The 24,877-nt window shown below is 35.8% G+C and overlaps 3 protein-coding genes across 3 annotated transcripts; 2 read left to right on the top strand and 1 right to left on the bottom strand.

The window, feature by feature from the left end:
• Positions 1-139: 139 nt before the first annotated feature.
• On the top strand, positions 140-7,048 carry LOC132645776 (transcription termination factor MTEF18, mitochondrial). Its single transcript, XM_060362971.1, has 5 exons — positions 140-4,337; positions 4,447-4,516; positions 5,148-5,222; positions 5,570-5,646; positions 6,732-7,048. The coding sequence occupies exon 1, from the start codon at positions 371-373 to the stop codon at positions 2,078-2,080; it is 1,710 nt and encodes a 569-aa protein (XP_060218954.1). The 5' UTR covers positions 140-370; the 3' UTR covers positions 2,081-4,337; positions 4,447-4,516; positions 5,148-5,222; positions 5,570-5,646; positions 6,732-7,048.
• Positions 7,049-10,853: 3,805 nt separating this feature from the next.
• LOC132645774 (uncharacterized) lies at positions 10,854-14,103 on the top strand. Its single transcript, XM_060362969.1, has 2 exons — positions 10,854-11,108; positions 13,752-14,103. The coding sequence occupies exons 1-2, from the start codon at positions 10,899-10,901 to the stop codon at positions 13,815-13,817; spliced, it is 276 nt and encodes a 91-aa protein (XP_060218952.1). The 5' UTR covers positions 10,854-10,898; the 3' UTR covers positions 13,818-14,103.
• Positions 14,104-15,601: 1,498 nt separating this feature from the next.
• LOC132645773 (probable mitochondrial import inner membrane translocase subunit TIM21) lies at positions 15,602-20,990 on the bottom strand. The gene is made up of 8 exons (XM_060362968.1): positions 20,578-20,990; positions 19,509-19,568; positions 19,399-19,417; positions 18,539-18,699; positions 16,834-17,012; positions 16,696-16,744; positions 16,210-16,329; positions 15,602-16,063 (listed from the first exon to the last, which is right to left on the bottom strand). The coding sequence occupies exons 1-8, from the start codon at positions 20,764-20,766 to the stop codon at positions 15,905-15,907; spliced, it is 936 nt and encodes a 311-aa protein (XP_060218951.1). The 5' UTR covers positions 20,767-20,990; the 3' UTR covers positions 15,602-15,904.
• Between the last annotated feature and the right edge of the window lie 3,887 nt (positions 20,991-24,877).

Here is a 24,877-nt window from a genome sequence, read left to right as displayed (position 1 = left end):
AAGCCAATCCAAACAGAGAGTCAAAAGTAATTACTTTTCGAGCTAAATTCGTCTTCATTTTGAACTTTACATAAAAACCACCATATTCATGATATATTCTATAATTAAATAAAAAGAACCAAGAAAATATTCTAAAAAATTATACTCCACTATTCTGGAAAAGGGAAAACTACTCGACAGCAACATCCAAATACCAAAGTACAGGGATGATACTGCAACTTTTCCAAAAAACTCAAAACCCACAGAGCGATCCCTCGTGCAGTTCAGTGCAAGAAAAGCCGTCAAACTCACCGGAAAAGTGATCCAATGTCCTCATTCAACACTCACCGGATGTAAACATTTTTCTACACATTCCCCATAAGCACAAGAAATGCTCTCCCGTTCTAAAACCCCAACACTTCAATTCCTCTATGTCACTCTCAAGCACGCTTTTTTCTCCACAAATACACACCAAAAGGTTCCTAATATATCAACACTTTCCAAGATTCCAGCAAAATATAGACCTCAAGCCATTTTACAAGCTCAAGAAGTACTCACTGATTACTTCCATAATACTAGATCTTTACCTTTTACTTTTGCTGAATACATTGGTAAAAATTCAAGATTTTCTCTTTTGGGTCTTGTTTCTAAAGTCCCATTTTCTCGTAATCGCTTTCCTAATTCAATTCAGAGGTTTTTAAGGTACCATCCTATTAATGAATTTGAGTTTTTCTTTGAAAGTATTGGTGTAAATTATGTAGAGATTAGTCCTATGTTGCATTTGAACAAATGCTTCTTGTGTGAAGATTCTAAAGTTTTTAATGCTGCTTGTGCTCTTGCTTGTTTTGGTTTCCCTTGGAACAAATTGGGTATTTTGTTCAAAAGGGAAGTTTCTATTTTTAGTAAAGAGCCTTGTGAATTGAAAGAGAGGCTTTCACATTTTGAACGATACGGGTATGGTAGTATTGCTGTTATTGGTATTTGCCTAGCTTTCCCGCATGTGCTCGGGGAAAGGAGTGATTTTTTGGACGAAATTGATATGCTGTTTGATGATTTGAAAAGGGTGTTTTTGGATTTTAATCTTGCAAGTTGTGTTGAAGGAAATGTGGATTCTTGGTTCGAGATTTGTAGGAAAATTGCAATGTTTTATGAATTGGGTTGTGAGAAAGGGAAGATTGGTGAATTGATGGGAAGAAATAAAAGTATTTTTGTTGATTACTCTGAAGAGCTTTTGGCTCAAAAGATTGGATTTTTTCGTAGACTAGATGTCAGAAAAGAAGAAGTTGGACTTTTAGTACTGTCGAAGCCTGAGATTTTGAGTTTTGATTTGGAAGTTCGTGTGATTTCGACAGTAGGATTTTTGAAACATTTTGGGTTGGGTGTAAATAAACTAAAATTGACTGCCCAAACGTACCAATACATTATGGGTAGAAATAGAATAGCTAATGTACCTCATATTTTGAGATCATTGGATCTAAGTGAATGGTTCTTTGACAGACTAAAAAACGGTGGTCATGGTCTCTTATGTAGCTATGTTATTGGCAGTGTTGAAGTTGACGAAGATTATGCAGAGCATTTGCAGAAAATTCAGGCATCCAGAACACCCGTTTATACCCTTCGTAAATTAGATTTCTTGCATGGGATTGGCTTTGGAGAAAACAAGCTGACCATGAAAGTATTGTCCAAGTTGCATGGGCCAGGTGTTGAGTTACAGGAACGGTTTGATTGCCTACTTAATGGTGGAGTTAACTTCTCGACACTCTGTAAAATGCTTACAGTGGCCCCAAAAATTCTGAACCAGAAAGCTGAAATTCTTGAGCAAAAAATAAAATTTCTTTTCCAGGATATGGGGTTATCTCAGGAGGAGCTTTGTGCTTTTCCAGCCTGTTTATGTTATGACTTGGAGAAGAGGATAATTCCCCGTTGCCAATTCCATAGGTGGCTTAGAGAACAGGATTGGTGTCCGTATGAATATTCACTTGCAAGCATTGTTGCCACTAGTGATAAAATGTTTATGGCTCGTATCACTGACATTCATCCAGATGCCCCTAAAAAGTGGTTTAATAGTTTCTTGAAGGAAAATCACTCAACAAGTTGCTAAGGTACACCAGAGCTCTCATTGTTGGTCAATCTTTTAGATGGTTATCAAATGAAAAGATCTTGACTTGTACATCCTTGTTGTTTTATGTTCTGGGTAGCTCATTGTGAGATAGATTTTAAAATTGTGTTTGCTTGTGAATTAAACAAGAGATGTAACTTCCATTGTTGGCATTAATTAATAATAAAAAGGCAAATATTCCATATCTATCAGAAGTTTGGTCAATGTTGTCTTAACAACAACAACATACCCAATGGAATCCCACAATGTGGGGTCGGGTAGGGTAGAGTGTACGCAGACCTTCCACCCACCTTGAAAGGTAGGGAGGCTGTTTCCGAAAATTCCACAAGTTTGGTCAATGTTGTCTTCAAAGCGTAAATTGGTGCCGTAAGTTTTGAACAATCAGAAGCAGGCATTGTTCAACGGCTAAAAAGTTGTTTTCTTGGTTTTTCATTTGTTGAAAATGATACTCCTAATAGTATTTTGATCATGAAGGAAAGACGGTTTCAGTGCGAAAGGACTGATATTGATGTCTTTTTGTGTAATTGTGATTAAATGTGTACCAAATCAGATTTTGTCTAACTGGGAAGAAATGTTACTTGTTATGTATCCAGTTGTATCTTTTTTTTTTTTTTTTTTGAAACCGGTAACTGTTATCCACTTGTATCTGGAGAACAATTGAGTGGGACTACGATGAATACATTGAAAACTGCCTGCAGTTAAGTTGATCTGCCCCTGCTCTTTGTTCAAGGCCAAGAAATTGAATCTAAAGAAACCAAAATAGTCTCAATGTTATGTAATATTAAATGACTCCTAGACTACAACAACAACAACATACCCAGTATAATCCCACAAGTGGGGTCCGACTTTTTCCTGTGTTATCCAGGTGATTTTCGTTTCACACCAGCTCAAGCCGGCGGGGGCAATTAAGTTTAATTCCTAACAGAGAGCTTTGAAGAAACGGGTGATTTTTTGGTTTCTAACTCTTAACGGGTGATTTTTTTTGTTTCTAACTCTTACTCTTATGCCCGTGCGTTAATAATATTCTGTACGTTAGTGTGGTGATAACAGTCATAGTATCTTGACAGCTTGGCTCACTACATTTGATCTATTTAAATTTTAAACTATAACTAACTATTAGATCACACATTTAACGCTGTTTAGCACCAAACTCTGTCTGAAGGATTAAATTCATGATTACGAGTTGTGGACAGGGAGTAAGAAAGGTAGCAAATTCACTTTGCCCAATCAATTCATTTTCATTTATAGTGACTTGTCAAATTTTAGCATCCTGTATCATGAATATTATTTCTCTAGCATAATTGTGAATATAGTGAGAGTTACAGTCCCTTGGGGGAAATCTGATAAAATAAGTGAAAGTTACTACCTAGTGTCCAAGAATCAATAGTCACACTTAACACCCTCTTGAATATTTAAAGATGTCGATAACGAAAAAGAGGCTCAATGGACATGGCATGCACCGGTCGTTTACTTCCTTTACTTCCACATATTGGAGATATATTCTCCATTTTTTTTTTCCGTTTTTGTAGTTTGGTTCTGTTGTAGGTTGAACCTTAGTACATCTATGTTTTCCACATCACTAATCACTCTATTGCTGCTAGAAGTGTCATTCACTGGTTGAAGTTGAAACTGGAAAAGAATAACTTTGAGGTTTTATCTCGCTTACTGTATTCCTTTCTTTTTGATTTGTTTGGTTCTGATGACAACTACATCCAAATTGAAATACTGTTATTATTATAAGTTTGTAACATCTCGTTCAGTGTAGACTTTGGAGAATTATTTGCAAACAATCGTGTGCACTGAGTGTTTGCATCTTCTGTTTCTGCTGGAGACATTGAAGTAATAGTAGATTATTTATGCGATGTTTACAACTGGAATTTATGTTGTTTTCAATAAAAACATTGATTTTATGTACTATTCAAGTGTGTTCACTGCTTCGGTATAAGTGCTCATGCACATTGATGGACAAACACTCATTTACACTATTAATAAGTGAAGGTTGCTTGGCATGATGAAGGGTATAGTCGTAATTATTCGTTGTTTTATGGCTTAATTATTAACTGCCGTTTAACCTTGAATGGCGAACACGTGTTTTCCTTGCTAGAATTTGCAGACATGTCTTCCTTGCTTTTCTCTTTTCTCCATTCTCCTCTTGTAACTTGCAAGTCTCAGAGCTTCAACTGACTGCCAAGTCATGCAGCAAGGGAATCGCTGTAACCTTTTCCTGGATTCAATTGAGGTAACTTAGTAATACACCATTTTCTGTTCATATCCTATTTAGCAAAACAGCTTTAGTTGCTTTCTTGAAAATTCCCTAAAGACTTCTTTTTTTGGTTTTTCAATTGTAGAACAAGGGAAACAAGAAATTAAAAGTGCTCTCACCGATTCTCCAGGATAATTCCGGTGAAGATTGGTTGGGTATTGTTATTATTAGCTGATGGTTGCATGTGTGTCTTATTGTGTTTATAGGTATCAATTTGTTATTTAGTTTGATTGCTCCACATAAAATGTTTCCTGGTTAGCTATATAGTTGTATTAAATTGAAGCAGTGCACATCAATTGTTTTGCGAAAATGCATATATGAATATCTCTTGTACGCCATTTTCATTTTTTCATAATGAGCCAAGGTTCAACATTTCTCCTAAGAAGTGATAAAGTTTGTGGTTTAAAAAAAAAAAAGTTTGTGGTTTTACATGAATTAAAGGGATAAGTGACTGATACTAATATAAAAGCTCAAACACCACATCTTTCACTTGCTTCAACAATTTAATTTAGCATATCCCTTTTTAATAATGAATTGAAAGAGCTCCACTCTATTTTACTTTATAGTGTCTTTTGTCCAGAATGAAAGTGTAATATACATTGTCTTGTGACTTTTTAGCATAGTGTGATTCTTGTATTCTGTCAACAATACATTTACGAGCTTTAAAAATGAATATGTCAAACTACAATTACCGTATTTCAATAGCAAAATAGGAGTAAATATTCCAGATCCTTAATGCTCTAAATATACTCAGAGATTGACTTTTAAACTTCAATATCACTGTAGACGGATCCAGAGTATACAGGTGTTCTCTGTTGCATCTAAAGGCTTGTCAGGGTGAAGAGAATTTTATAAAGTCGAGTAAGTCTTTGAATCCCTTCAGGCTTCTTGTCGCATATGGTAGTTTACAAATTTTATAACTATTTAAATCTTGATGACTATGGATTCTTAATTAGCAACTACCATATTTTCTGATTTTCATATCTCTATCCTTCTACTGTTCTTCCCCTGTCCTCTCTGCATTCATTAATTTCTGATGACTTTTTTTTCCCTCTAATATCATTTCCCTGGGTTGTTTTGATTTTGTTTCCATTTTAGTGTTTGGATTTGCAATTGTTTTTCCTTTAGCTTCTGCCATGTTTCAGCTATTTGGCTGAGGAGCTAAATTTTTATAGCTGTTGGGTCTAGCCATGTGCTCTATTTGGAAGGCGTCTTCATGTCCCAAAAGAGGAGAGGGGAGAAGAGAAGAATGTGAAAGGAAAAGGAAAGTGAAATGGTCATACTGGTGAGTCTTCATGATCTCTTTGACTTTAGTTTCTCTATCGTTTATCTGTTCAAGTAATGTTATTCTTGAAACACCTTGATGAATTTTACGTTAAAGAGCTCTGTTGGTAAGAAACTTTGGTGTTAGCATATCTGTTAACGAAAATGTTTGGAAAGTGTGCAAACTTCAAAGATTTTTGGTGCTTTGTTTGTGTATGGGCTCTTGGTTAAAATTTCGCCTTTTGGGATTCTGAATGGTTAACTTGGGAGGTGCCAGGTGAAATATTTGTCGGTACTTCGCGTGTTCTCGTAGATAGTAGTTCCATGATGAGCCTTTTATTTAACACTAGGAGGTAATTTACAAGGTTTAAAGTCATAGAGGGATAATACGCAGTTAACTCTATTCAAGTTACGTGGATACTAGGTGATTTTGCTTTGTTCGTGTGAATAGGGGTGTTTTCCAGGATTCTTCTTTACCATTCTCGCTAGATGTAGGTTTATTAAACATGAATGTGTTTTCACAATCTGTTTTACAGAGCATTACTTCGAACGACAGATGTTTATCACGCATTCATGATTCATCCTTCAATGATAATATGTTCAAAATGAGCTCACTGGAGGTCTGTGGAGGAAAAAAAGTTCTGCTTATTAGTAGTTGCATCAAAGTTCAGGGAGATAGGTATTAAGTTATACTGCAAAATTATGAGAAATTGACTAAGAGAAATTATAGAAATACAACAGGAAATTCCATTAGCGAAATGACCAAAGTGCTTAGGTAACAGATATTTATACTGCACCGATTTGAGAATCAATGTATTAATCATCGTAAGAAGCATGAGGTGCAATAGTGTAGCCAGAGTCAAAAGTACAAGAGTTTCTATGTTGTACTTCCCTGATGATTCAAAAAAATTGATATAGGCTTAGTTTTGATCTCAATATATCTATTGGTGTGTTACAACCTGAAGGTAGCCCTTATGATGTCTTAGCAGCAATACAAAATAATACTTCGGTTTCCCTTTTATTTCTCTCATGTGAAAGTAAATTGAACTTCATTTAAAGCAAATATCAACTGATTTTATCATCTTAACTTTCCTTGGTCTTGAGCAGGTTGTTCTAGTTATATGATTTAACTCAAAGCTATGAAGGGAAGTCAAGCTGACATAAACAGCCATTCCATTTTCCATTCTCAGGCTTCCACTGTTAGCAACATTCTATACTTGGGTAAAAAAGTAACTTCCTTTTCCTCATCAAAAGGAAGAATAGCAAGAGAGATAATTGGTGCATTATGAGTTTTGAGATCAATAATGCTCAAACAAACATTTTATCTATTCTGATGTGATTACAAGGATTTAATATGGAAAACTCATTGTAACATGATGCAGAGAATGCTCTAATATGAAAAACTGCAGCTCTTAATTATTTTAGCTCTTGTTTAGCCATTTATTTTTTAAATATTTAATAATTCCCTAAATATTCTTGTGGGGAGAGGAAGAAAATGAAAAAGGGCCGGCAGGTCACATCTCTGATATTGCATCATTTGCAACAACTTAATAGATTCAACCTGGTGCTATTTCACTGTCTTTTCCATGGTATTTGGTTCCCCCCCCCCCCCCCCCCCCCCTTTCTTTTCATCGATGTTGAAGCTTCATGACTTCCTTTCTTTCAAATGTATTATGTTTAAACCTACTTGAATGGCTGGTGTCGGAACAGATGATTTTACTCACTTGTCTATACTATTGAATTTATCAGTTTTACAAGCTTTTGCATACATGGGAACAAGAATGATGTTCTTCCACATTTTCTTGATTACTCTTCTTTTAAAAAAAAAGTAAAAAAAAATCTAGCTAGCAGTGAGATTTTAATTCTCAGCGTGGTGAAGGAATCATCTCAAGTGCATTGAGCTCAGGCACATTGAACCTTTGATTAGCCTGGACCACTGTTACCGGAAAGAGCACCTTTCAAACTGACGTGAAGTATATTTCTGAATTCCCCTCTAAGAAGATTCCGAGTTTCCTCTCTACTTTGCACTTTTGGATGCTGCTGAAACTTCATGCCTCAAAACCTCCGATGGCCAAGTTTTTGGTTAACTTAGCAAAGGAGTAGGTAAATAAAAGTTTATTGTTTGTCGTAGTTGATAATTTTGTTAATTTTCGGATCTATAGATTGACCATCATCGTATTGGCGCTGGAACACCTGAAACCAAAACCAAACGCAACGCCTAACTTGTCGGGGCCTTGCTAAAAGAAATGAAGCACATTGCCTAACATGTTTCATCTATAGTCTTTCGAGAATTGAAAGTGCTTCTGCAGTCTTGTATCTCATGGGACGCATTGATTGTAATGGCAGTTGAGTTCTACTGTTTTGCACTAACAGTGTGAATTGTAATACTGTTACGTTAAGGTGACTTAAAATAGGTAATAGTTTATTATATAAGGGGAATTTTCACCAATGACTATACTTTGGTTTTTTTTTTTTTTTATGCATAGCTATACTTTTGCTAATTACATTTCGTAGCTACAGTAACTTGTATTCAATTCAGCTGTATTCATTCATAGCTACTTTTACACTGCATTCAACTTATTGTATTTAAATTCAGTTGTATTCAAACAACATAAATGCAAAAGAAAATAGAGGGATATTCAACTGTATTTAAATTCAGTGTACTCATTAATATACAAAAAGATCTCTTTCGAAATACAAGCGAAAAATACATAAAGAAACACTGTATTTTTTTACTCATAAATCCTTTTAAGAAATGAAGAATAATCATGTATTTGAATGTATTTACACTCAAAAATCTTTTTATTCGACTGTATTTATGCTCAAATAGATGAAGAATACATTCAAATCCTTTTAAAAATACACTGTATTTACTCAAAAAAATAATAATTAAAATACACTATATTCATATAGATCTACAACAATTCCATCAGAGATCATACAAATGCCAAATGCGACCTTGTTGAATAATGTATACATTAAGAAAACTCAAAAGATACATTGTATTTCATACTTGGTATATAAATACACTGAAAAATGACGAATACACTCAGATCTTAATACAATCAAATGTGGTCAGAAAACCCGATTTTCGAGATTTGAGAAAAAAGCAACATAGTTTTACACTCAGATCTGGGCAACGGCGGTGTCGCTTTCTTCCTCCGGCGAATCGAGAATCAAGAATACCACAGCTTGTTCACGGCTATGACCGCCGCCTTAGCTGCGGCGGTGTGACAGAGAGAGAGGGGTGAGAGATGGCGGAGAAGAGAGAGGGAACGGAGAGAGAAAATGGAGGAAAAACGGAGGAGATTAAGAGAGAATGAGAAAGAAAATGGTTTGCAATACTAAATATAACATAGTTTTACTGTATTACTTACCTTGTGTGATTGAAATACAACATTTAGCTATGAGATATAGTTAAAATAAAGTATAGTTACTAAATATAAATACCTCCTAAGTGTCCTCTACACCACGTAAACTTCCCATTAAACGTAATTTGATAGCCTAAAAGATAAAGTACTAATCTGCTACAGCCAAAGAAAATGATTAACAGGGTAAAAGCTACTTACATTATCGAATGATACTTATGGCTAAATGTTTATAAATTCAGACATTGGTTTCATACTCATTTGTCCTTGACACCTTTTCGATTCATGTGTCTGTATGACTGTATCCGCATCCTCTTAAAGCATTCTCACCTTCATGCTTCATATTCATATGGGTGAACTTATCAAATGATCTGTAATTGGCATTCACCAATACTGAAAAGCTTGTAGATGAGGTGATATGACATGAAGTCTGAAGTTGATTCTCTGGTGATTATACTTTAAAATTCTTATAAACATAGGCTATTTTTTAAATAGGATTTCTAAATACAATTATCTGTGCAAAAGTGAATATTTATGAAAATCATCCGATTGCAGGTTCTAAGGGTAAATTTAATGGGATGGCCATTGTTCACATGCTATTTAAATTATATCCAGGTTTTGAAAATATTTAATTTGTAGTCCGTATTATCGAGTTGAGACAAACTCCTCTTCCGCTTGGCTAGATTGAAGGAGCAAAAAATTTGTCAACTAAAGCATCGATGTTTTCCATAATTGACGCCAACTGAACTGTTGATTCTTTTTAACTCCTTCAGACCCTGCTATAAGAAACATTTTGCTTGTCTAAATTTATTCGCTTATGTTCTATCACCAACAGGTAATATTTATATTGTTATCTTGTAGTAATATATATAAAAAACATGGATCTTTCATCTAAATTTTGGTTCTGAAGACATAAATGTGAAGTTTGGCTTTCAATTACTTATGTTTGAAGTTTGCTTTCACAAGTAATTACCAAACTTTAGACAAAATTTGTAATTAAGGACCCGAATATTCTTGCAACTTTAGTTGCGTATGTCTCAAGTTGATTTTTATGTAGCTAAACTTACAAAACTTTGAAATTTTAGGCTATGGATTAAATAGGGGTTCCTGAAGTCGGCTATCTGTGCACTTTATCCGTTGTAATGACAATGAGCCCCAAGTAGAAATTGCATGGTTTTCCCTTTTAAGTGGACTGATCTTTAATTTTTGTCCTTCAAAATTGAATTTATGACTATCAGATAAGTTCTTTAAGAGTGTGAGACATAACTTGTGAGATATTATGATGAAAAGATATAAAATTATGTCCTCCGAAAATGTTGTTTGTGAAGACCAGAACAAAATAGGGTGAAAAGTGTAGGGCAATTCGCAGTGATGCCCTTATTTTGGGGTGGTCTTTAATTTTTCCCACCAAAATGAAAGTATTTAACTTTTGCCCTTCGGCTAAAACCTCAGGGTTCCGGGGTCGAGCCCCTGCTGCGCAAATTAAAAAAAAATGCGCTAGGCAGAGGTTGCCTACAAACTCTCCCTTACAGACAAATTATGCCTGATGGGACAGAGTTTGCCTGCAAACTATGCCTTAAGGTAGAGTTTCATAGGAAAAACTCTGCCTTGCGAATCCAAATTCTACCTGGTGAAATTTTTTAAAATTTTTGACTGAGTGAGAGTTCAAACCCGAAACCTAAAAGTTTTAGGCGAAGGACAAAAATTAAAGACTAGCAATTTGAGGGACAAAAATTAAAGACTAGTGCATTTGAAGGACACTCGGCACAAAAAAATGAAGTGCAAATGACTGCGCCCAAAACTTGTTTTCTGCAGTGGACCAACAAAAGAGCCCAAACTGAAAGCCCATAGAAGAACAATAAGGTCCTTACAAGGACGCCGGCGATGGGACAAGGATGAAGCGGAAATGAACCAAAAGGAAGTGAACAAGGGCGGTGGGCGGTGGTGGGCGTTGGCGAGTGGTGGTCAGTTAGTATGGGGAATATACGCATTAAGGAGAGGTTATGCCGGCGAAAGTGGTATGATGCCTCTTAAAGCCTTCGCCGTCGCCTCCCTTTTCGTCGGCGCAACTGCCTCCGCCTCTATGGCTTCTCTTCGCGCCTACGGCATCTACTCCGTAAATTCTCTCTCTTTTCTCTTTAATACGATTTCTCATTTCTTAGCATATTGTTGCACTTCACTTAACTATACGTACAGACTAAATACTTCCAATTATATATAATGTACTCAGAGGCGCATCTAGAATTTAAACTCTTGTGGTTCAACCTTTTAAATTTTTTAGCATTGAGCCATTATATCTCTAAAGTTATGGGTTCATTGTAAATTTAGTAAATTTTTATATATAAATTTGTACACCGCATTGAAAGTTTGCCCCAAATTATAATGCTCCATCCGCCTCTGTATGTACTCCCTCAGTTTCAAATTGTTTGTCTGGTTTTGACTTGGCACGCTCGTGATCTTAAATTAAAGATATGTGTAATGTATCAAAATACCCTTTAATCTTGGGGTTTTAAAAACGCCATGTGGAAAGTTGGAATAAAAGAGTTGCCAAAAATGAAAAAAAAGAATTTCTTTTTCAAACGCACTAAAAAGGAAAGTAAGACAAACAAATTGAAATAGAGGGAGTATTATATTTTTGATAATGGAATTACTATTAAGGTAATATTGCAAAAGTTAAGGGTGAAGGAGAACCGTTACATTGAAATGTAGAATTTGAATAGTGTAATGAATTTTAGTTGCCTTTGTCATGTCTCAAGTTGGTGATTGTGGAACTATTTGCTGCATATCTTTTGCTTGCTCTAATGGAAGATAGATGCAGCCCATCTGGTGTGAACTAAGCAGCTTTACTGCTGTTTGGAAACATGCCCCAAATTCATGTCAGCAGTAGTAAGTGCCCGTTTAGGTTAAGTCATCCAGTAGCCGGTTTGCTATGAAATGGCGATCAGTCTAAATTCCATACACGGCAGTTCTAGGTTTCTCCATCACCTGGCAGTTTTTGGAATTTTAATACTCAATAAGATTGCAGGTCCTCTATGGCCAGTAACTGCAATTTCTCACTTCAATGGATACAAACTCCTGGAAGTATTTAGGATAAACTGGGGCATTTTAAAGTACTATTGTATATTGGTTAAGTATTGAAAGCTTAAGGAAACAGCTCACACCTTCAATTCCAAGGCATCTTTCCTAGGTAATATGAAGAACTAGTTTTTAGTTATCCTTTTGATAAGGAATAGTGGGAGGTCTATTGCCTGCATATGAATCTAAGCAATAATTGGAAGGATGGTTGAGTAATATTATTGGATAGTATGATTTGCTTGGGACTGAGGCGTTGTTGTTGATGTTGGTGGTGGTGGTCTTAAAAAGTAGAAACAAATTGATGCTTTTACATGTGTTACAAATTGGACGTGTTCATCGTTCCTGGAAAGTACTCAGCTATTGACAAGTTACATGTTAGATTATTTGGTTTGACCTTGTGTTTCTTATACTCTCATCTCACTTCATTTTTGTGGGGTCATATGATATGGGAGCTGTGTGGAAAGAGACAGTGTTTTGCTCATACTTTTAAGTGTGCTGTTTCGTGCACACCGAAGTTGTGTGGAATTAGTATCACATATTTCGTTTTGTTCTTATTTTTCTATTTAAGGTCATCTTATCATCGGAAAGGATCCTTTCTTCCTCTCCAGTTTCCATTAGATCGGAAAAATCATTAAATCAAACTCCGTTGTCTTATATTAATATATGATGTGTTAGAACTAAATCAAACTCCATTGTCTTTTATTAGTATATGATGTGTTAGAACCTTGTTGTGTGTTTGTCTACATGAAGCTCATTGGCGGACCTTATTACTTGATCTTTAAGGTAGGAACCGAGGGAGAGAAAAATGCTTATATACCGAGGGAGTCCTACAGGAAAAAGATATAGATAAAGAGTAGGTCTAGTTCAGGTGTAAAAGCACCATTTAATTTCATCTAGTACAAGGTTGGTCAATGTAATTTTTCAAGCTGCTGGCAAGGTATTCATGTAATAACCCAAATATTAACATCATTTTGTAGTTTCAGTACTAAGGGTATGATGTCAGAGAGTCGGAGAGGGGAGGGAGGAGGGAGGAAGGAGAGAGAAGTGCTTATAAATGGGCAGTGTCACACACAAAGAAGACCAGAAGGGATAGGTCTAGTTTAGGTGTAAAATTAGTGGTTTATACATACCTATGAGTAACAACCTGGAGATCCTAGGTTTGTTGTTCTAGTTACAACACTTGGTATGATTCTCATTTGTTCCTGCCTTGGTGGGTAGGATAGCTGGTAATCAATGCTTCTAGGCTCCTATTATATTCGTAAGTGCATGCTAGTGGACACCGGACACCACCATCAAGTTATGACTTGTTTGTAAGCCAAATGCTAGCTAAGAAGATGGATCTGAGGATTATTGAAGTGAGAAGCTCGGGTTAAGACATTCTAATGTGTCTAGACCAAGATCTATATGGTGCTGAATGAGTAAAAAAATTGAGGCACACGTGCCAATATAAGGTGAGAACACCGTAGCACGTGTTTCATACCACGTGTGCTTAAGCGACCATTGGGCTAATGGAAGAATGAATCCCTGCTTCTTCATTGTGTGAGACCTAAAAAGTTAAATTCAACTTTTTATTGGGATACCCTTCGACCTTTTACTGTCTCTAGAAGTTTCAATCAGTGTCAATTAATCTCCTCTTTTTTCAGTTTTTAAAATTATGTGCACTAATCTGTTGCAAAATACGCAGGTAGAAGACATGAAGGTTGTTGGGGAAAGTATAAGAACCGGACTTGGGTCGACACGAGATGACTAAATACTTCGTGAATCAGTACCCTAAAGATTATTGACCAAGGAAGATCTCCATCTTTGTGTAGTTTCTTGCTAAAATCATTCCAAGGGGAGCACATATCCGAAAGGGTATCCACCCCGTGCATGTACCAAAGTAATAAGTGCCTGACATATTTTTTTTTTAATGTAAAAGGTTAATTACCTAATCATGGTTAACTAATATTTATTCTTCCAACTATATGTAGTGCCATGTTGTATCATTTTGGTTTCTCTTACATGTATAAGAAAGTAGCAGCTTGCTAACTTATAGATTTCTACGTTTTCTTCCCCTTTTTATAGCAGATTTTATGTGGAGAATTAAGCAAGCAAAGTGGGTATAAACCGATTAAGCCACCTTTCAACTATTCATTGTTTTTTTCTACCACAAAATGCGCCGAGTGCCTCAGCCATAGCCAGCTTTAGACGGAAAATTTTATTTTGTGTGAGACGCGACTACTGGACAGACATAAGTTGTATGAGGTTGCTCTCATCTTTTGCCAAGTGGATTTTGGGTCCCAGTTTTCAACAAAAGAATTGCAGAAGTTTCAGCACTATCTCTCCCCATATTCCCCATTTTTTTTTATTTTTTATTTACTTACATCTTGTTTTAACTTTTAATACTCTCTGTCTCTTATTCCAAGATATTCCTTCTCACATAACTCTTTTTACTTCTAGCAATTTAACATTGACTGGCTGTTTCATTCTTTTTCTCCCAAAGACTTATTAGTTTCTTTTCCGAGAAAATATCAATCTTGTAGTTTCAAGAAATTTTAACATTTTCTCTATCTTTGAGCCTCTAAATACAATGATAAATGATACTAGTATAAGTTTTAGTACATATAGTACATGCTGAGATTTTGGCATTATGGATCTTTTTCATATTTGAAATTATTATTGGATAAATTGTCTGCCCTTTCGAAGCCTATTGTAAAAAATATTGAAAAAAAAAAAGAGTTGTAGACATGGAACACACAAAAATAAATGTATGGCAAAAGTAATCTAAAGAAGAAACAAATTAATCCTTAACCTTTAAAGATACTTAAAAGTTAAATCCATAAAATAATCTCAAGAGGGAAAAAAAAAAAAAAAAAAAAGCGCCATTAACCTTGAAAGCACTCAAATAATTCAATTTTTGTTGTTACCGTGGATCCCCAGAAACAAAAAAACTGCCATAAACAAAAACGTACTTATCACTTAAATCCAATTTTATACCGATTTTTGGTCAATGATTTCCAACATAAATTTTTCCTTGATAGTCAGCTATTATTTGGCCATGCCGCTCAAATACATAAAAGAAAATTGACATCATCAGAGAAGAATTTTGTAGGGAAAACGAGAATAAGATCTTCTTTTATTTTGTATATCATGAAAACTCACAAATAAAAAGAAAAGAAATAAAAGAAAGAAGATGGTTCAAAATACAAGGAGAGAGAATCGTGCCGGGGATGGGAGACTTTGGTTCACACGTGAGTACCCCACATTCTTCTCTCACTGAAAAGTGGCACAGGAAAAACATTTGGCAAAATATGGGAGGACCCTCACACAACTTATGTCTGCCACGTAATTTTGTGTCTCATCTTTAGACACAAGCACAACCCCATTCATTAAACCTGGTCAGTTTAATCTTTAAAAAATTCAAAATCTTTCTTCTTTTTATTATTGGTTTACCAATGTAGTAAAACAAGACTATTAAAAAGTGCGCCTATCATTTGATCTTCTCAAGAAAATGTTTTGCTTGAGAAAATTCCAGAAAATAAAGAACACAGAGGATAGAAACTTCCAGTTGACTATTAAAAGAGAGACGTAAAAATCACTTCAATCCAAAACTTCTACGGATTTGAACTGCAAGAAAGTCTTCCATGTGAAAGAATGTAACAGCTTTTCTTGCAACTTTTTTATGACACAAAAAAAGTGAACTTTCTAACTGTCATTACATTCCATGGCTGAACCCAAAGAACTTGAGTCAGAACTGTCATCTTGAGAGCTCTCACGCGAATTGAAACTTTTTTGAGCAATTGACTGCATCTACGCGATTATGGCAAAACAGAACAGATAATTTATTTATGTGGATATTCAGGCAGGTACATATGACTCGAGCATCAGTTGAGTTGGGGAAGGTGATTTGATCTCAACGATCAAATATGTGAACTTCCACTGCTTATCCACCTTGTCGTGGAACATTTCTGTATAAACCTTGCCAGCTCCATGTGGACCGCGAATATAAAAATTGACCTATATTCAGTTTTAAATCATATAAAGGGCAAGCTAAACATATATTGGAGAAATAAGAAGTAAAACTAAGTAAATATTCAACATCTGCGAGCTTGAGCTGGGGAAAGAGTATCAAAAAGACAGGAATAATAAGGAAGAATAGTCACCTCAACATGCTCAACTCCGTCTTCGTCAGTCCATATCCTATTGGGGACGCGTTGGCGTGCAGCACGATTTCTACTTTCTGATCCATAGCCTGTTACAGGGGATCCAATTCTTGCCTTAACCTGGAGTACGGAATAGCAAACACATGCAACTGATCAGTTCAAGTACAACCAGAATCAAAATACATAAGAAACTGATTGGTCACTTAGTGCTATGAAGTATGAACTTGATCTACTCGTATGAATCAGCAAGCCAGAAAGGACTGGCCTAGTTGGTACTTAGGAAATAAGCCAGAATCAAAATACATAAGAAACTGATTGGTCACTTAGTGCTATGAAGTATGAACTCGATCTACTCGTACGAATCAGCAAGCCAGAAAGGACTGGCCTAGTTGGTACTTAGGAAATAAGATCTTTAATTGCAGCCTCGCAGTATCCTGTTTATAGCCAGTAAATTCACGGTAAGGACTATAGGGGCAATGAACATACTTGACCATCATTTTGAACCCTCTTGAGACCTTTGTTGAAGATTTTGTACCTACAACAAAGGAATACTTTAAACTAGATTGAAAACAAGAACTAAAGTTCTCTGTCAACCTACTTATCGAGAGTCAATGCAACCCTTACTCTTTTGGCTGAAAAATGAGTTCCTTAAAAACTCCATATGCAGCAGCACCAGCAACTGCAAGTCCTGCAAGAATGATAAGGCTATAGGAAGCTCCCTCAGTAAACGTCACAGGCTTCTCTGGGATATTGTAGGTAGGAGCATCAAAAGGATCCTCAATAGTAGATACATCCTTTCGAGCCTGTACAAGTAAAACAAGAAACAAATGCATTCATTGTCATTGATTTGAAAAATACGTTCATTGTCATATCGGGAGCTATACATTTAAGTGCGAGAATGGTAATCTCCAAGTTCTACACAATTCTGGGATAATTTTCCTCGATAACATATCTCGTGCTTCTCCTCTCTGAACTACCTTATATCAAGTTATGGAAAAACACCTTCCAATGTTGTATTGGGACAGCACGTCCATACATTAAGGAGTTGTTTGGTTGGTGAACAATTTATACCGGGATTATGGGATTAAATAATGATGGGATTATTTAGCGAATATACGACTAAAAATGGGATATACGGGGTATAATATAAAACATGTGCTTGGTTTTACACAAGAGAAACTGCGAGTTACATTTTCAATTTTAACCTTAACTTTTTTAAAGGACTTCTGGAGAAGGGCATCTTTGTCATTTTGGTGTTTTATCTCGGAACTGTTATCCCACATTGAGTGTGGTATAAGAATAATACCACAATTTTGAAATAAATAATCCAAGATTGCTAATTCCGGAATCAAAAGCTCAACCAAATGCGGGGTAAAATAATCTCGTATTTTATCTTGAGATTGTTATCCCTTATCCCACAAAGAAGTTATTCCAAGGTTATAATGCAGGGATTACAATATAGGGACTAAATAATGACGGAACTATTTAGTAATATACTATTATTGGCAGATATTAAGTTCACTGGACTAAAGAATGCGATATACAGATATAATATGAAACTGGGTTTGAATGAGCTTCTAGCAACCAGGTACAGGATAAGGGAAGGTAAACGGGTACAACATGCAGCTCCATTGGCTCTAAAATGGTGCTTATGGTAAAGAAAAACAACAACATTTCAGGACCAATATACATCAGTTGACTTGGTCGGGAAGGAAAGATTCTTTCTTGCTTTTTTGTGTACCGAGAGTAATGGATTTTTAGTTAGTGTAGAACCGGGAGAACTGCAACAAAGTGAGAGGCTGAAGTACAACAGCATTACCTCTTGTTAGTCCATTTTTGTCTTTAAAGGACATCTTGTCATAGATAGCATTGCTTTGTGTAATGGGAATGAGTTTGAGTTCACCACTAACTTATAAACATTTCACGAAGGGTAAGCTTCTTTAGATCATATGTCAATCTACTTAACTACAGCAATATTGGTTTCTCAAGTTAGAGAGAATTGACAAGCTTAAAATAATAAAATTCCTTGATAAGTGCAATCACATGTTTCTTAAGTCATGCATTTAATGACAAATACTGCTATTGAAAGGTTAAACGAAAAGCTACTAACTCAAGATTGCCTTTTCAATAAACAATTTGGACCTAAATTTGGTCGATCCCTACTGTATTATCAATGTAAAAGCGAAACTTAACCCATGGTTCACTAGGGAATTAGTTAAGTGTGGTCCTTAGCACGTTTTACTCTCGTTTGCCCTTCGGTTAGGTTCTTCTTTTTCAATCTAAAAGAAAAAGTAAAGACATATATGCATGATTTAGAGACAGAAATAACCTGTGATTGTTTTTGTGTTGACCCAGAAGCCTTTGACGCGAATGATCTAGCAAAGCAAGATGATTGAGGATTTACGCCTGTGGTATTGACTAGCTGAAATGGTGATCTAAAGGTCATTAAGCATTGCGTACTCCTTTGATTTCTGTATAGAACAGGAATTCCTGCAAGATCTACGTCTGAGTACTTTCCTTAACATAGAATATGCTCCAACAAGAATATTAAAATTGGTGTTGCATGGACACGAGATTGTGAAGCAGATTGGACATAGCAATTACCAGCAATAATATGTTGAGACACAAGATCCAATTAGAAGCAAATGCATGAATGTAAATGTAGTGTTTTTAAAGATCTCAACAGGAAATGATTCCACTGATAGCATAAAGATGTAATTCAAAGTATTGATCATTTCTAACATGAGTGCCACAACTTCCAGGCAATAGCCATGATAACATAATGATTGTGGAACACAGATGCCGAACATTCTATTAGACCCTTTCTCTGTTTACCCCGACATAAATAGATAGCAAGTCCACAACATTTAGAGGCAAGCAAGGCTTAAGGAAAACAAAAACCTTTCTCTATAGCTACATCCTACATGTCCGGAATCATCATCTTGAAGTTCTCAAGAAATGGAACTCGCAAAAGCATATATTTTCTAATTATTGCAAATGGCTGGAAGGAACCTTTGACGTGAACACACGTGAAGAACTAAAACCACTGAATGGATAATGTTAAGCAGACTCAGGTTCCACTCAATGAACTAATCCTACATAAAGATTCTTAGATCTAAAACTTGCAGAGAACCAAGTTGTTCCTATACAGTTTGCAAATCTTCAATCATGCATGTAGCATCTACTAACCAGCAGCTTCATCGATAACCTACAAAACAACAGAATTTGGAGGGAAAAGCTATCAACAGGCAGCCAACAAAGCTTTAGCATCATCAAAGTAGCAAGGCATTTCAACTCACCTTCGCGACAGGATAAGTAGCAGCTACTGATTTCCTTGCACAACCTGATGTTACCAGTTCCTGCAAGTACTCATAATCAGAGAATGAACAGAAGAACAGCATACCCAACTGCATTTTGGAGCACGAGAACTGGAAAAAGATTCAATCAGTAGTTTCAGACCATGAACTTGAAGCATGTCAAAGGTACTGATATTGTCAAAGATCCGTGCCCATAGATCTCGAAATCTGCTACTAATCCTAATATTCAAGTGCGAGCAGGGGCGGGCCCCATACTACCCCAAGTTCCAGACCTGTGTGCCAATGGAGTTCGGCCAGCTAATCCATAGGGAATTTATTAGTTGTTAAAAAAAATAGGGACTATAATACTAGTTGGTATATCTACGGATTTTCTTGCTGAATTCTTGGATTACTCAAAGTTTGATGCTTCATCAGAATTTCCGACTTAGATATAATTTGAGGAGCGCTAAACACTTCAATATCCATAAACAACTCAACCACTTTGCACAAGCAAGACCGATAATGACAACAGCTAAATGTAAGAAAAGCAAATGCGTAGAGAGAGTTTTCAAACATTTACATTCATTGCGCGAGTCAAACTGAAAATATTGTGAAGTAGCTTTCAGTACCTCCTGGTACTCATTAACAAAGTTTCTACATTTCTCATTAAAAAAAGAAAAAAGAAAAAAGAAACTATCACAGTAGCAGGTAACCTTCTTGATTTTAGTTTCGCATACACTCCGGGTTATCTTCTACAATACTAAGATTACCTCCACCAGTATAACATAAAGTGTGACATTATCACTCAGCTTCTGAGAAAAAGTCACCAGCTTTTTCTTGAAAAACTATTCTAGTCACAATAATGCAACAGTTGAGACAAAGAAACCCTTAACACTAAATCAAAATCATCAAGCACTACATAGGTTCAATAGAGAAAGTTCAAATACAATATCTAGTAAGTACTACACTGTATTCAAAGCCCCAATAGGAGCAACACAACTAGGAAAAAAATGATTACAACAATGGGATTTTTTTTTTTTTTTTTTTAAAAAGAAAGCAGAACTACACATACCCTTTTGGCAGAAAGGTTGAAAGCAGCAGTTTCAGCAGCCATAGACGAGAAACGACTAATACCCACATCAGATATGTTTCTTGAAGGCATATATTCCAAGAAAGAATCAAACTTGTTGCATGATGATTTTACAACATTGGACAACAACCTAGTCTTCAATGAAAACCCACTTCTCCTTACATGCTGCATCTTGGAAATTGGATTTTACAACTAGATTGAGGTACTGAACGCACATATAGGATAATGGGTGGATCAAGATGCAGGGAAAATTTGAAGGCAACGAAGCTTGAAGCAAAAGAATTCCAATATGGACTTTAGCAGTGACCCTAAAACCCCATAAGAAAATCCGAACTGGGGTTTTGGTCTGTTGGGTTTGGGTTGCAGCCTAGGGGCGTCAATGGTTGGGTACGGTTTGAGTATTATTTTATAAAATTTATATCGTATCAATTTTTTGATTATTTCATTTTATAGAATCAAAATTAGATTTTTCGAAATCGTTCCATCATGTTGGTTTCTCTTTAGTATTGGTACAGTTCGGTTAAGTTTCATTTTTTTTTTCAAAAAGGAACATCATGTTATAGTCACTAGTAAAAGTTAAGCCACAATATCATACATACTTCGAAGAATTAACTTAAGGTGACTAAAAAGTCTTCAAATTACAAAAGCTGACGTGTGGGACCCATCCCACATCAAAACCCAATTAAATTTGAGATTAAGAAGATTGGAGTTCAAAATGTAATTTTTTAAACTTCTTAATCTTTTACAAAATACAAAAAAACCCAAAACACCCACCCATTATACTTAAACACCCACCCATTATTCAAAACATCTCAAACCGTTCCCTCCCCACAACTTCCTCGCACTTCTTCCATATTTCAAAATCAAAACTCCCAAGCAAACAGTTAATCTCCTTCACTTCGACGTCTCTCATCTCTCATCTTTTCTTGTCATCTTCTTCTTCTTCACCCTCGTCTATAGGTGCTGCTGCTGCTGCTTCTTCTCTAATATCAAGGTAAAGTTTTTGTTTCACTTGTTCCAAAAGTTATTTGGTAGAAATTGATGATTTTGGTTGTAGAAAAAGAAAAAGAAGAACATGGGTTTGTCTTCAATGTTGTTTATTTTGTTGTTCCATATTTGAGAAACCCTTATTTGGGGTATTTGTTTGACTTGTTGGGGTTTTTGCGATTGTAAATAGCGTACGTTGTTGTTAAATTATGGTTTTTTGTGATGTTTTTGTTCTTGTTCTCCTTAGGATTTCGAAAAAATGGCTTGCAATCTTGTTGACTTTTTCCAACAGATAAGTAAGTTGCTGCAGCAACTTCAACACTTGTTTGACAGTTGCAGACATTTGCTGAGGTTGCTTGCTTTAAAAACCTCTATTTGGTGTATTTTGTAGTGAAATACTGTTGTTGGTGTTGGTGTTAGTGTTAGTGTTGGTGTTGGTGTTGACATTAATGTTGGTGTTGGTGTTGTCTTGTTATGGTATGGTTTAGGAAAAGAAAGGATAAACAATTATTGCACATACATTTGATGTATTTTGTTTAACTTGTATAATTGTGTGTCTGTAGTAGACGATTTTGCGGTTGTCTTGGAAGTAGATGCTTGTTGTTTTGGTTTGGTTCAGTGTTTAGGAAAAGCTTGGATAAAATCCATCTTGTTGTTGTTATTGCTATTATTATTGTTGTTGTTGTTGTTGTTGTGTGTTTGTAGTGAAATAAATGGTTTTTTCTGTTGTTATCCTGGTATGGTTCAAGGTTTAGGAGTAGATATCCAACAGATGGTTTTTTTGTTCCTGTCCTAGTATTTATCTGGTTCTGTTTATAGAAGCTATGTCCAACAGATTTTTAGTTGTTGCAACAATTTCTACACTTGTGCCAACAAGTAGATAATATGTTGCAACAGCTATAAATCTGTTGGACATAGCTTCAGTTTTTTGGTTCTGTTTGTAGAAGATATCCAACAAATTTTTAGTTGTTGCAACAAGTTATACACTTGTTGCAACAAGTATACAATATGTTGCAACAACTACAAATTGTTGGACATAGCTTTAGTTTTTTGGTTCTGTTTGTAGAAAATATCCAACAGATTTTAGTTGTTGCAACAAGTTATACACTTGTTGCAACAAGTATACAATATGTTGCAACAACTACAAATCTGTGGACGTACCTTCAGTTTTTTGGTTCTGTTTGTAGAAGATATCCAACAGATTTTTAGTTGTTGCAACAAGTTATACACTTGTTGCAACAAGTATACAATATGTTGCAATAACTACAAATCTGTTGGACTTAGCTTCAGTTTTTTGGCTCTATTTGTAGAAGATGTCCAACAGATTTTTAGTTGTTGCAACAAGTATATACAATATGTTGCAACAACTATAAATCTGTTGGACATTGCTTCAGTTATTTGGTTGTGTTTGTAGAAGATATCCAGCAACTTAATCCCTTATTCAACAACTGAAGAATATGTTGCAACAACCTATTCACTTGTTGCAACAGTTACATCATTTGTTGCAACAAATTCTTCAGTTGTTGGGGAATTCTGTTACTTGTTGTATTTTGTTTGATCAAATGCTGCACTTCTTATTATCTGTTTACTTCGAATGATGCACTAATCAGTTGAAGTTTTTTTTTCTTTCTCTCATGTGTGTAGATAAAATGTCTCCAGCCAAAAGAAAAGTTGAGAAATCAACTGAGGGTCATAGAGATAATAAAAAAGCTAGAGTGAAATCATCATTAGAGAATCTTGCTGATTTAGCAAAATCTATGGTTGAATCAGCAAATATAGAGGAAAGAGACAACCAAACTCACAATCAATCCTCAGAAAGAGAGGAAGTACAAAGCCAAGAAGCAGTAGATACAAATGAACAAAGTGAAGAAGAATTAGAAGCTGAAGAAACTGTTGATGGAGTAGATGAAGGAGATGGAGTGGATGAAGATGATGAAAAGGATAGTGTTTCCGAAAATACAGTTCACTTGTCGACGTTCATAGCTAAATTAAGAACAAAGAAGAGAAATAGTGTGAATGTCAATTTAATTGCGGAATCTTCTAGTAGATTGGACATAGATCATAACAGACCTTCCATTGACGAGGTCGTCAAGGTTTTCAATATTGATAAGTATGCCGTAAGGATGCCGTTGAATGAAAATAATGATTTGACCGTTGATCTTACAGTCAAATCAGGCATGGGCAAGAACTTTGATATGTTTAGGCTAATTCTTAAAAAGCAGGGGTTGGAGGATTTGTTAAGGAAAAGTTGTTTTGGGGTGTATTTGGATCTGCCTGAAGAGACCGGTGCACGATTTCAAATGAAAATGGTATATGGGCTTATGAAGCGTAGAATTCTTTCGGATGCAAAGGATGAGCTTTGGATTAATTACTGTGGCATACCAGTGTGCTTTGGCTTGAAAGAGTTTGTCATAGTTACTGGCCTTAGCTGTCATCCTTGTGAGCTTCCTACTGTTGTATTAAATAAGCCAGCCCGGACTAGCAAGACAGCCAAAGAAGCTAAGAAAGTAGGAAAGGGTGGAAAAGATAAGAGTGAAACTAGTTTGGTGGAGCTAGTTGGAAAAAGCTACAAAGGAGATAAGTTGCTTGTAGATTTGCAGTCCAAAACCATGTTAAAAAAGCATAAGTAGTCCTTGTGTTTAGTTTGGTTTGTGCATTGTGTTCTCATGGAAAAAGATACAAGTCTCAACATACCACTTGATTTGCTTAAACTTGCGGAGGACTATGAGGCATTGAACAACCATAGATGGGGCCGGGAAAGCTTCAAGTTGACTGTTGACTATTTATCGAAAGAGCTTAAGCCAACAGTGAAGACAGTCAATCTATATGGCTTTCCTCAGGCTTTCATGGTAAAGCATTTGCAATGTCAATTTCTTGTACTTTTTGTATTTCTATCATTATTCTGATTTTGCTGGTATCTTGTTTTCTAGGCTTGGGCATTTGAAGCCATTCCTCACCTCCGACAACAAGTGAAGGACTACCCTTCAGAAGTGTCTTTTGCAAGAATGCTTAGATGGCTGACTGCAAAGAGCAACACAAGATTGAGTGTTGATCTTTTTAACCCTCATTTGGAAGAGGTAAGCCTTAAGACATGTATATAGAATAAACCTAGTCATCTGTTGGATAATGTCCAACAAGTATGACATCTGTTGCAACAAGTTACTAATCTGTTAGACAATGTCCAACAAGTATGACACCTGTTGCAACAACCTAGTCATCTGTTGCATTTCATGATTTAGGACCATTTTAATATATCTACTTTTTTGTTGTAGGTTTTGCACCCGTGGCTTGTCCC

The sequence above is a fragment of the Lycium barbarum genome, chromosome 6 (assembly GCF_019175385.1).
Source record: "Lycium barbarum isolate Lr01 chromosome 6, ASM1917538v2, whole genome shotgun sequence".
Classification (NCBI taxonomy): Eukaryota; Viridiplantae; Streptophyta; class Magnoliopsida; order Solanales; family Solanaceae; genus Lycium; species Lycium barbarum.
The sequence above is the reverse complement of the archived record's forward strand: the minus strand, read 5'-3'. Positions and strand labels throughout refer to the sequence as shown.

Coding starts and splice junctions, on each gene's coding strand:
- LOC132645774 (XM_060362969.1), top strand. CDS start 10,899: ATGAACCAAAAGGAAGTGAACAAGGGCGGTGGGCGGTGGTGGGCGTTG. Junction 11,109..13,751: donor GCGCCTACGGCATCTACTCC/GTAAATTCTCTC, acceptor CAAAATACGCAG/GTAGAAGACATGAAGGTTGT.
- LOC132645776 (XM_060362971.1), top strand. CDS start 371: ATGCTCTCCCGTTCTAAAACCCCAACACTTCAATTCCTCTATGTCACT.
- LOC132645773 (XM_060362968.1), bottom strand. CDS start 20,766: ATGCAGCATGTAAGGAGAAGTGGGTTTTCATTGAAGACTAGGTTGTTG. Junction 19,569..20,577: donor TCAACCTTTCTGCCAAAAGG/GTATGTGTAGTT, acceptor GAGTACTTGCAG/GAACTGGTAACATCAGGTTG. Junction 16,745..16,833: donor CTCATTTTTCAGCCAAAAGA/GTAAGGGTTGCA, acceptor CCTTTGTTGTAG/GTACAAAATCTTCAACAAAG.